Consider the following 12,857-nt stretch of genomic DNA (forward strand, 5'->3'; position numbering starts at 1 on the left):
GCAGCCAGACATCTCAAGTCTCCTGAAAGGTGCGGGAGACTCCCGCATTTCTTCGGCGGCTCCCGCACACCTGCAAGCGCCTCCTGATCTCCCGGGAATAATCGGTGGGGCGGGGATCAGCTGTGATCACCTTTCTTCTTTGTATAGATTTTTAGCTCACAGCCGCTTCTCCTTCTCTCCCTCCCACGGCTGTCAGCTAAAAAGCTATACAGGGAGATCGGTGATCACAGCTGTCTCTCCAGCCGCTCTGTGTACTCCTCCCGGCCCCCACCGTGTCCTTCTCCACCCCCGTTTTCCTCCATGTCCTTCTCCACCCGTGTTCTGCTCCGGCCCCCTCCATGTCCTTCTCCACCCCCGTTTTCCTCCATGTCCTTCTCCACCCGCGTTCTGCTCCGGCCCCCTCCATGTCCTTCTCCACCCCCGTTTTCCTCCATGTCCTTCTCCACCTGTGTTCTGCTCCGGCCCCCACCGTGTCCTTCTCCACCCCCGTTTTCCTCCGGCCCCCTCCATGTCCTTCTCTGCTCCCCTCCATGTCCTTCTCCGCCCCCGTTCTCCTCCGGCCCCCTCTATGTCCTTCTCCGCCCCGTTCTCCTCTGGCCCCCTCCATGTCCTTCTCCGCCCCCATTCTTCTCCGGCCCCCTCCATGTCCTTCTCCGCCCCCGTTCTTCTCCGGCCCCCTCCATGTTCTTCTCCGCCCCCGTTCTCCTCCGGCCCCCTCCATGTCCTTCTCCGCCCCCGTTCTCCTCCGGCCCCCTCCATGTCCTTCTCCACCCCCGTTCTCCTCTGGCCCCCTCCATGTCCTTCTCCACCCCCGTTCTCCTCTGGCCCCCTCCATGTCCTTCTCCGCCCCCATTCTTCTCCGGCCCCCTCCATGTCCTTCTCCGCCCCCGTTCTCCTCCGGCCCCCTCCATGTCCTTCTCCACCCCCGTTCTCCTCTGGCCCCCTCCATGTCCTTCTCCACCCCCGTTCTCCTCTGGCCCCCTCCATGTCCTTCTCCACCCCCATTCTTCTCCGGCCCCCTTCATGTCCTTCTCCACCCCCGTTCTCCTCCGGCCCCCTCCATGTCCTTCTCCACCCCCGTTCTCCTCCGGCCCCCTCCATGTCCTTCTCCACCCCCGTTCTCCTCCGGCCCCCAACGTGTCCTTCTCCACCCCCGTTTTCCTCCGGCCCCCTCCATTTCCTTCTCCAGCCCCCTCCATGTCCTTCTCCACCCCCGTTCTCCTCCGGCCCCCTCCATGTCCTTCTCCGCATCCCCCTTGTTCTCCTCTGGCCCCCCTCCTCTCCTGCCGGCTGCGGGGGAAACTAGTTAATGGACACAGCGAGCGAGATCGCTCCTGTGATAAATGAGCAGAAACTGTGTTACTCTGCTCAGTTTATGAATGGACAGGAGCCTCTGTCTTCTGTTCATTCATCTTTAGTGCCAAGAAAGGGACTGGGGAATGTGTGTCCTCAGTCCCTTTGTCTGTCTCAAATGGGAGATGTCAGGGGTCTGTTTAGACCCCCTGACATCTCACCAAAGCCCTCCAAAAAATATATCTAAAAAAAAATTGTAAACAAATTCTAAAAAAAATGAAAAAGTGTAAATAAATAAAATTAAAAATCCACTGACACCACTCTCCCCTGCCCTACCAACACTATCCACTGCCCCAACCCCCTCCCCCCAAAAAGCATTGTGAAAAAAAAATTAAAAACAAATTAAATTGTAAAAAAAAATCAATTATTAAAAATAAAAAAAACTACTGACGCCGTCCACATACCACCCACCCCCTTCCCCAGAAGCACTGCGAAAAAATATGAAAAAGTAATTTAAATAAAATTTTGCCAGGGTGGTGGGTGGGTGTTTGCGGACGCGAAGCGCCACCTCCTTGAAATGAGTTTCTGCAGGTTGGGATGTCTGAGCAGCTAATGTCACAGTTTGTTGGCTGCTACTTGTTCCACATCAGACACTTAGAAAGTGTTCATGTCATTGGAATAACATGGTAGTCAGATGGCTTTTCTATAGAGACTTTCCAGGTGACTTCACACATTTCTTCCTATAGGAGAATAGAGCACAGTCACCACACATCAGCACGACCTAGCCACACCCCCACCCTCTCCTGATTGGGTGAACCCGCGGCATCCTGGAAGCTAGGAGGAACTCAGAGCTCACGTACCAAAACACGGGGAGCGCTTTTCCTGTTACACCCTTGTGGCTTCGTGTGTGTGTTTCCAATTTGATTCCGGGCACGTGTTTCCTTTCGCAAGTCCTATGTGATAGGGATGGGGAAGAAAAAAGCAGCATGTGGTTTAGGAAGAGCCCTGATCCGAGACCGAACTCAGAGCCAGAGAGGGCAGCGGGTGAAAGACTCCTGGGTAAGTGTTCACTCTGACATGTGTGCCTGGATGGGGAAGGGGGCTGATAGAACATGACACCCCTTTTATTTGTAGGCTGCATCATTCTCTGCGGGGTTGTCGCCCCTCCGATATGCGATTAGGGTTGTCGCCCCTCCGATATGCGATTAGGGTTGTCGCCCCTCCGATATGCGATTAGGGTTGTCGCCCCTCCGATATGCGATTAGGGTTGTCGCCCCTCCGATATGCGATTAGGGTTGTCGCCCCTCCGATATGCGATTAGGGTTGTCGCCCCTCCGATATGCGATTAGGGTTGTCGCCCCTCCGATATGCGATTAGGGTTGTCGCCCCTCCGATATGCGATTAGGGTTGTCGCCCCTCCGATATGCGATTAGGGTTGTCGCCCCTCCGATATGCGATTAGGTTTGTCGCCCCTCCGATATGCGATTAGGTTTGTCGCCCCTCCGATATGCGATTAGGGTTGTCGCCCCTCCGATATGCGATTAGGGTTGTCGCCCTCCAATATGCGATTAGGGTTGTCGCCCCTCCGATATGCGATTAGGGTTGTCGCCCCTCCGATATGCGATTAGGGTTGTCGCCCCTCCGATATGCGATTAGGGTTGTCGCCCCTCCGATATGCGATTAGGGTTGTCGCCCCTCCGATATGCGATTAGGGTTGTCGCCCCTCCGATATGCGATTAGGGTTGTCGCCCCTCCGATATGCGATTAGGGTTGTCGCCCCTCCGATATGCGATTAGGGTTGTCGCCCTCCGATATGCGATTAGGGTTGTCGCCCCTCCGATATGCGATTAGGGTTGTCGCCCCTCCGATATGCGATTAGGGTTGTCGCCCCTCCGATATGCGATTAGGGTTGTCGCCCCTCCGATATGCGATTAGGGTTGTCGCCCCTCCGATATGCGATTAGGGTTGTCGCCCCTCCGATATGCGATTAGGGTTGTCACCTTTTCTTCAAGCCAAACCCGAACACTTTAGCGGCGCGCTGCATTTTTTTCTGTAGTATACACTATGCATATATTTTGTGATGAAATCACAACGCACAGACATACACCGGACCCCAAGAACAAACCGGCGGACGCACATATGTGAAACTGGCCTGAGGGGTTGTACCTTTTGACAGGGAAAGGGAACAGATTGTGCATTACCTTTGTGATCATTTATTGTTTAAAAGATGTATAAAACATACTCACAAATGAATAATAAAATCAAGCAAAATGTAAGGTCCACCAGATGTTCCATCCAGCATGATCCGCTGACCAGACACAATCGTGGGATGGAGAGTCCAAAAGAAGCTGACATGTTTCGTGGGTGTCCCCTCTTCTTCAGAGCTTTGTGAGTTTGTTTTATACATCTTTTAAATAATAAATCGGTGCAAAGGTAATGCACTAGGCTGGTGCGCCCTCTCTTCCTTTTCAGAGTTATACTTGGGTTTCCCTGACCCGTTGGGAGTGGCAGCACAGCCAATGTGGTGGCTAGAACTGGGAAGACATTCATTTCCAAACAGCCACACATTTTTTCTCAAGCGCAGGAGCATTTGTTTGTTTTTCTTTGGGTTTGGGTTCTGATATAAGGTGACTCTGATATAATGGTGGTAAAATCATTCCCCAGCATTCCCTATTAGTTCAGAGTCACCATATATCAGCACCAGTGGCAACTATGGTGTGAATGACCCCCCCTGTAGCGATGCCACTGATCATCACCCTTTCTTACAGAGTGACCCCCATTAGATCAGAGTCCCTTTTATATTAGAAGCACCCCCCTTAGAGATCCCGTTAGCTCTGAGTCCCTTTATTTTTATATCAGTGCCCTGTGCCCCCCCATAGAGACCTCCATTAAAGTGAGACAAAAAAACCCTTACCTTCCTGGAGCCACTGTAAAATCCCATGCTTTCACATGCAAAATTGTCCAGGTTGCTAGGACACCTCTGGTCCTAGTAACCAATGCCTGCAAACTGCAAAGATGTCAATTCACTGTCTGGCCGCTCTGGCAGTGCCGGAGGGGGGCTTGGTGCTGGTGGGAGAGAGTGCACAGTGAGCTGCAGCATTCAGGCTTCATTAGCCTAGCTAAAATAAACCATAAAAAATACCGCGCTAACATAAAGGTTGTACTACTAATGATTAGTAGAATAAAGCAAGCTGCAATCCTAGAGTGAGGCGTGCACACAAATATATAAAAGAAATAAAAAAAAAGACTGCGCTAGAATACCTATTGAACACCTTGTATGATTAGGTAATTAATAAAAAAGCAATAAGTCAATTATTCAAAGGTGAATGAATGAATAATAGGTGAACCGAATATGACACAGATGATGACATTGAAATATATGTGTCAACTGCCAAGAATATGTCCAAAGGAATGGTGAAAATGTTCAAAAAAGAAGTGAGTCTCTGAAGTCAGAGCTTGATAAAGGGTGATCAAACGGTTACACTCAGCACCCAGTGAGAAATCCTCCACCTTATAAGATATACGCTTACCAGAGGTAAGCTGGATAATAGCTTATCTATGGATATCCACACAGGGGACACAACTCTATGGACCTCCTCGCCAGGAAGGGGTAGACAGGAACTCTCTTGCAGCGGACCTCAGACAGCATACCAAGGGGACCCAGAAATAAAAGGAATTTCCTCCATAGTGTGAATCCGTTTTGTATTTTAATGTGAAATAAGGTAAAAGCACTTACATAAAATCTGGTTAAAATCACAGAGACAGCCGGCCGGCTAGCATACACCCGTTCGGTGAGATGAAACGATGACGTCAGCGCGGCGACCTTCCGACGTACGTTTCGTCCTATTGGACGTCGTCATGGGAACGGGCGACGCACTGACTCATCGCTACTTATAGGAACAAATCGAAACCAAGCCTCGCTGTGAAGCTCGGATGGCGTCATCACAACATCCTGTTGGAAGGGGATGTGTGTATCAAATAACATGGCATAGGCTGACGTTTCCCTCGTCAGCCAATCATAGCATCCTATTGTGAGGAAAGAGTTAGATTAGTAAAACACATTGGAGGGCGTGATCGAAAACTCATACACGCCATCTAGTGGACTGAATGAAATAAACATTCAAAACCACATACTGTTGCGTGGAAGGAAAAAATAACCAGTAAGTTAAAATAGAAAAAATAAAAAAGAAAAAAATTGAAAAAACTTATGTAGATAGAATTGTGATATCTAAATGTTAGAAAAAATGACTTATTGACGCCATCAGAGAGTCAAAGGAAGCTTGCAAAATTGTATGAACATCATATCAATATAAAAATTGTAATGCAACTCTAAAATAAAAATAAAATAAAACTCATCCAAATAATGCGTAGGGAATATCACCCCTCTCATCCTACTCAGTAGATTAGATGAAATAATGATAGGATAATGGAATTTAAGCCATACAGTGTATTAATTTAAGAATTATCTAGAAAAGCGTTTAAATCTACGTCAACATTGAGCCCAAAGGGGGTATAACACTTCAATCTGTGTATCCAGGTCATCTCGAGTCTGGAAATCCCTCGTAAAACATACCCCCCCCTCCAATGTGGAGTGTACCTATCAATACCTAAAAAGATAGTTTTCCTGGGGTCACGATCATGTACTTCTAGGTAGTGTCTTGAGACCGGGTGTTTGGGAAAACCAGTTAGGATGTTGGTAATATGCTCGTTAAGCCTTACGGATAAGGGGCGCTTGGTTCTTCCTACATATTGTAGGCCACAAGGGCATTGGAGAAGGTACACCACTCGCTCTGTGGAACATGTGATAAATGGTCTGATCTCATATTCCATCTGAGTGCTGGTGGAAATGAAGTTATGTGTCCTTCTATGTGTACAACCACTAAGGGAACACACCCTACACCTCCTGCACTGATAAAAACCAGTCATGTATTCAAAAAATCCTTTTTTAATGAGAGGAGGATCTAAGACATTCGGAGCCACTCTATTTCTAAGCGAGGGGGCACCTCTATAAATTACCTGTGGTTTAGCCGGGAGGATAGGACCAAGCACATGGTCATTTTTAAGAACATGCCAATGTTTTTTTATTAGTTTAGCTACATTGTTATGTTGGGAGGAATAGGTGGTAATAAAAGGAATGGCGGGTAATCTCTCACGGTGAGGCTTCTTAGTTTCGAGTAAAGTACATCTATCAATCTTGGCCACTTCATCCAATGTGTTCCTCAGAGATGTCTCCACGTAGCCCTTTTCTAGGAAACGTTTTAATAAAATATCCGCTTGGGCTAGAAATTCAGCATGGTTAGAACAATTACGTTTTAAACGGATAAATTGGCTTTTCGGCACAGACTTCAACCAGGCCTCATGGTGGCAGCTGTCAGTCGGTATATAGGAATTCCGATCTGTGTTTTTAAAGAAGGTGGCTGTGGTGAATTCCCCATCCTTCACACCAATCTTTAGGTCCAAGAAATTAATCTCGGACTGGCTGGCCTCATATGAAAGTTGGATCCCCCGGTCATTGTTATTCAACCCCACCATATATGCATCGAGATCATCACGATCACCATTCCATAGGAGGAGGATGTCATCTATGTATCTAGCCCACAACACCACCTGAGGTTTCTGTTGGGCATAGATGACATCCTCCTCCCACAGGGCCATGAAGAGGTTCGCCAAGCTGGGGGCATATTTTGCCCCCATGGCGACCCCCCTGTCCTGCCTATAAAACTGACCCCCAAACCAAAAATAATTCCTAGTGGCCACAAAGTGGAGTAATTGCATGATGAAACATATTTGTTCATCAAACAATGACGAATCTCGTCTAAGATAATATTCAACCGCAAACAACCCCAAGTCATGGGGTATTACGGTGTACAATGAGGCGACGTCCGCTGTCACCAACCACCAATTGGGCCCAGGGGTATAATTGGAGAGCAAATTGATTACATGACGGGTATCCTTTAGGTACGACGGCATCTTAGTAACTAATGGCTGCAGGTAGAAATCTATATACCTGCCCACCCGGGATGATACGGAATCAATTCCACTAACAATTGGACGTCCCGGGGGGCAGGTAGGATGCTTGTGAATTTTTGGCAGGTAATAAAGAACAGGGGTACGGGGGGCTTTCGGTACCAAATAGGATTTCTCCTTGTTATTTAGGATACCCTGCTCTGATCCGAACTTAATCAGCACCTCCAATTCTTTTTTATACTGAACTTTTGGGTCTGATCTAAGGGGGGTATAGGTGTCACGATCCCCCAATATGTTAGACATTTCTTTGAGGTAATCATTCCTGTCCAGAACTATAATGCCACCCCCCTTATCTGCTGGTCTAATTACTAAGTTTTTGTTGTGACACAAAGAGTCCAAACCAGTTTTCAAATTCCTGTCAAAATATACTCTTTTAAGGGGTAATTCCTCTAAATCCTTAAGGACTAGATCTTTAAACACCTTCAATGAAGGGGCTACAGCTCCAGGAGGATTGAAAAGGGAGGCATTTGATAACCCAGAGTGGCGGTACTCATTGGGACCAGTTATAGTATTAGTGATAGGATTAGAGGTTAAATATCTCTTAATATTGACCTTACGGACAAATTTGTGCACATCTATAAAAGTTTGAAACTTATTTAAACCTCTCGGTGGTGCAAATTTGAGACCCTTGTTGAGTAAGGATTTCTCAGAATCATTTAAGGAAACAGAACTTAAATTGAATATGCCATTACTGGTTATGCTTTTTTCCTTTTTAGATCGCACTCGCCTCCCCCCTCTAGTTCCTCTCTTTGGTCGGCTGGCCTTTTGGTGCCTTGGCCTGGCCTGTGAAAACCCCATTGCTGGTAATTGGAGTTGGAGGGGCCCGGTATGTTCCCATCGTCCATGGGTCCCCCCAATCTGGGATGGAACTGTGGAGCCAATTCATTGCGTACTTCCATGATAGTAGAACTGGTAGGGGGGCCATCGAGGTCGCTTAAAGGGTAAAATTGATTGTGGGTACTAATATTGTATTCCGAGTACCCTCTGCTATAATTTCTGGGTCCAGAATTTTGAAATTCTCGAGACCTACCTTCATAGTACCCTGTATTGGGGTCATAATTGGGGCCATAAGAACGGTCTGGGTGGGCTTCAAAATTAAAAATGCGGGGAGATGGCAAATGGTCCTCATATCCATTGTATTGATCGTGTGGTCTACCCCCAATAGGGTGACCACCCATAGGTCTTTTATTACCAAAACCTCTACCCCTCCCACGTCCTCCATGGTTAGAACCACCTGTCCCACGAGATCGTCTTGATTGTGAGGGCGGGTAATAAGATGGAGCACCACCCCTCTCCCCACCCCCTCGTCTAAAGGAAGAGGGTTGTGTTCCTTGTTGGGACCTGCCAGAGAGGCCATTAAGGCCTCTCGGGAAAGGCCCGGAAAGGTTGGGCTGTGATGGAGGGGGGGCACGTATCATGGCTGGGGGTGGTCCTCCTGGGTTAGATGGACCCCACTCCATATTTTCAGCTGAGTTTTGCTCAGCTAACAGTTTTTTTTGCCATTCAAAGACTACTGCCCCTTGGTAGTCCAGTAGGTCTCTATTGTATTTCTTTTTCTTTTTACTTCTCTGGTCTCTCTCCTCCTTTTCTAATAAGGAGAGGAGGGAGAGCGATTTTTCTTTGTAGTCATTACTCTCCTTAAGGGGGTTTAGTTTCTCTTTAATAATCTTGATTTCATCGTCTAGTCTGATGAGTTTGGTTTTTTTGCGACCAATGAGAAATTTTAAAAAATCTATTCCCGCTGTATTGAAAAAGCGCCCCTTATCCGTAAGGCTTAACGAGCATATTACCAACATCCTAACTGGTTTTCCCAAACACCCGGTCTCAAGAAACTACCTAGAAGTACATGATCGTGACCCCAGGAAAACTATCTTTTTAGGTATTGATAGGTACACTCCACATTGGAGGGGGGGGTATGTTTTACGAGGGATTTCCAGACTCGAGATGACCTGGATACACAGATTGAAGTGTTATACCCCCTTTGGGCTCAATGTTGACGTAGATTTAAACGCTTTTCTAGATAATTCTTAAATTAATACACTGTATGGCTTAAATTCCATTATCCTATCATTATTTCATCTAATCTACTGAGTAGGATGAGAGGGGTGATATTCCCTACGCATTATTTGGATGAGTTTTATTTTATTTTTATTTTAGAGTTGCATTACAATTTTTATATTGATATGATGTTCATACAATTTTGCAAGCTTCCTTTGACTCTCTGATGGCGTCAATAAGTCATTTTTTCTAACATTTAGATATCACAATTCTATCTACATAAGTTTTTTCAATTTTTTTCTTTTTTCTTTTTTCTATTTTAACTTACTGGTTATTTTTTCCTTCCACGCAACAGTATGTGGTTTTGAATGTTTATTTCATTCAGTCCACTAGATGGCGTGTATGAGTTTTCGATCACGCCCTCCAATGTGTTTTACTAATCTAACTCTTTCCTCACAATAGGATGCTATGATTGGCTGATGAGGGAAACGTCAGCCTATGCCATGTTATTTGATACACACATCCCCTTCCAACAGGATGTTGTGATGACGCCATCCGAGCTTCACAGCGAGGCTTGGTTTCGATTTGTTCCTATAAGTAGCGATGAGTCAGTGCGTCGCCTGTTCCCATGACGACGTCCAATAGGACGAAACGTACGTCGGAAGGTCGACGCGCTGACGTCATCGTTTCATCTCACCGAACGGGTGTATGCTAGCCGGCCGGCTGTCTCTGTGATTTTAACCAGATTTTATGTAAGTGCTTTTACCTTATTTCACATTAAAATACAAAACGGATTCACACTATGGAGGAAATTCCTTTTATTTCTGGGTCCCCTTGGTATGCTGTCTGAGGTCCGCTGCAAGAGAGTTCCTGTCTACCCCTTCCTGGCGAGGAGGTCCATAGAGTTGTGTCCCCTGTGTGGATATCCATAGATAAGCTATTATCCAGCTTACCTCTGGTAAGCGTATATCTTATAAGGTGGAGGATTTCTCACTGGGTGCTGAGTGTAACCGTTTGATCACCCTTTATCAAGCTCTGACTTCAGAGACTCACTTCTTTTTTGAACATTTTCACCATTCCTTTGGACATATTCTTGGCAGTTGACACATATATTTCAATGTCATCATCTGTGTCATATTCGGTTCACCTATTATTCATTCATTCACCTTTGAATAATTGACTTATTGCTTTTTTATTAATTACCTAATCATACAAGGTGTTCAATAGGTATTCTAGCGCAGTCTTTTTTTTGATTTCTTTCATTAGCCTAGCGCTGCGTTGACAGGGCAAGGGGGACCAGACTGAGACCGACTCACCAGTGGCAGTGAAGCTGCCAAAAATCATTAGCCCGCTGGTGACGGGGAGCGTGTTGTTGGCAGGAGAGAGCGTATTCAGGGCAGGCTGCATTTGCCAATCGGCATTGGCACATTTGACAGGGGCGAGGTGGATGGACAAGAACGCTCACCACTGAAGCTACAGGACAGGAGCCATCGGGGGTAGTAGGTGGGCAGGAGAGTGTGCATCCAGCGACAGGAGCAGGGGGGTCGCTGGCGAGGCCACTTCCCACACTGGCCGGAGCCTATGCTGCTGTGTCTGGGTTTCAGGAGGAGAGAAACTCGGGCATAGCTGTCAAAACCCTATATGCGATGGGAGCTGATAACACTGGCACCCCATTTTATCTAGGCTGTCTCATCCTCTGTGGGGTTGTCACCCTCATATGTGTCTGATGGGAACTTTTATATCTTGGCTGCCTCTTCCTCTGTGGGAGTGTCACCCCCGATATGTATCATAATAAGAGCAGATAGAACATGACACCCCTTTTATATCTAGGTTGCCTCATCCCCGTTGGGATTGTCACTCTCTGATATGCATCTGATGGGAGCAGACACAGCATGACACCTCTTTTGTATTTAGGGTGCCTCATCATCTGTGGGGTTGTCATTCTCTAATATGCTTCTGATAGGAGCATATAGAACATGACACCCCTTTTATATCTAGGCTCATCCTCTGTGGATCTTTATTTTACTAACTGATCCTCTTGTGCAGGGACAGTCCCTATTTATGTATTGTTTCCCTGGACAGTCCTTTTGTCTTACTAATGCCAAGCTGCATTATAAATAACTGCATATTTACCACAGTCAATGTTTTAAAAAAAGAAAAATTGCATATAATCAAATGGATTGAAGCTGAAATATTATGGACAAACTTCATAAATGTATTGTAGAAAACCTTTAGAATTCTGTTGGGCTTGCATGTTGAAATTGTTGGTGCATGCACCCGATTCATGTATGTGTCAGAGTGTGCATATTGGGCCCCCCTTTGTAAGTGTGCTCCCTGGTCAATGCGCCCAACACAGGCACATGGCTAAGGAGTTATGTACTGGGGTGGATGGGGGCCTGATCGGACCTGAAAGATTAGTTCTCTTCTTTTGATTGATGCGGTTCGGGATGAGCTCAGGCATGTTCTGACACAAGTTCAAACCTGACCAAGCTTTCCCACCTGAAAGCTGTCAAAGCCGATCATAGCCGGCAGAAGCATGCCCTGCAGCTGCACATATGCAAGAGGCGTGTATAGCTGCAGCTGTGGGGTGGGGAATGCCTCCAACGGCTATGATTGGCTGTCAGCTTTTACATCTTCCTGGCTGGATAGCTCAGACAGTTTGAACCCGTGTACGAACATGTCTAAGCATATCCCTTTATGGCAGTGGACGGATGTATAGATGCTATTCAGTCCAATCGTGACTTTCAAATCCACCCACTGCCAATCAAAAGCAAGACATATCTGATGGGGGAACTAGTCTCTCAGGCTTTGCCCACCCAACAGATGCTGTGGGGACTAGTTCCCCATTAGGTCCGCCTTCACTATGAGCTTCTTATTCTACATTACAGCTGCGGCATGTCCCTGAAAATAACCTAGGTTGAAATCAAAGTATTGTCTACTCTTTGCTTGCTTTTCTGAAGTGTGTGTGTGTGTGTGTTTTTTTATATAGAATGTACATTTTAAATATTCTGTAACATTGTAGTAGGGTGCAGAAAAATGCAGCTCAACAGACATGATGTCAACAAGCTCCAGGCCCATGCAAAGGAAAACGCTCCAGTGAGTTAGAATGTCAGTATTTGTGACATGTTCCTCAGTCTGCAGAGATGCCTATAACACTCTTTTTGGTGTTTAGAAAAAGACAGATAAATGCAAATAATGCTTGAAATCCTTAAAGTTGAATTCCAGGATTTCAGCCACTTTGTGAAAAATGAAGGCACACTGAGTTAAGTCCAAGGAGCTGCATGATACCTCCTGGGATTATCTCTATTGTTTTTATCTGACACATTTATTGCTCTGCTGGGAATTACACTTTGAGACACTTGGGGCTATGAGAGAGGAGAGGGGCACAAGGAGCAGCTTGCCAACCCTCACCCCTCTGCTGTCCATTCAGAGAATTGTATTTTGTGAATGCGTTCACTTAATACAAAGGCTTCTGTGAATGGGCAGGAGGTGGGGAGGGCACAGCAGTTGCAGCGACTCTCCTGTTCAAGATGGAGAGC

The 12,857-nt window shown here is 46.5% G+C and overlaps 1 protein-coding gene across 1 annotated transcript in view; it reads left to right on the forward strand.

Annotated features, from left to right (window-relative positions):
• The first annotated feature begins 2,136 nt into the window (after positions 1 to 2,136).
• Positions 2,137 to 12,857, forward strand: part of LSG1 (large 60S subunit nuclear export GTPase 1) — a 43,481-nt gene continuing 32,760 nt past the window's right edge. Inside the window, exon 1 of the mRNA XM_073626347.1 lies at positions 2,137 to 2,352. Within this exon, the coding sequence (XP_073482448.1) occupies positions 2,260 to 2,352 (93 nt within the window). The 5' untranslated portion in view covers positions 2,137 to 2,259. The remainder of the gene's footprint in view (positions 2,353 to 12,857) is intronic.

The sequence above is a fragment of the Aquarana catesbeiana genome, linkage group LG04 (assembly GCF_042186555.1).
Source record: "Aquarana catesbeiana isolate 2022-GZ linkage group LG04, ASM4218655v1, whole genome shotgun sequence".
NCBI classification, from domain to species: Eukaryota; Metazoa; Chordata; class Amphibia; order Anura; family Ranidae; genus Aquarana; species Aquarana catesbeiana.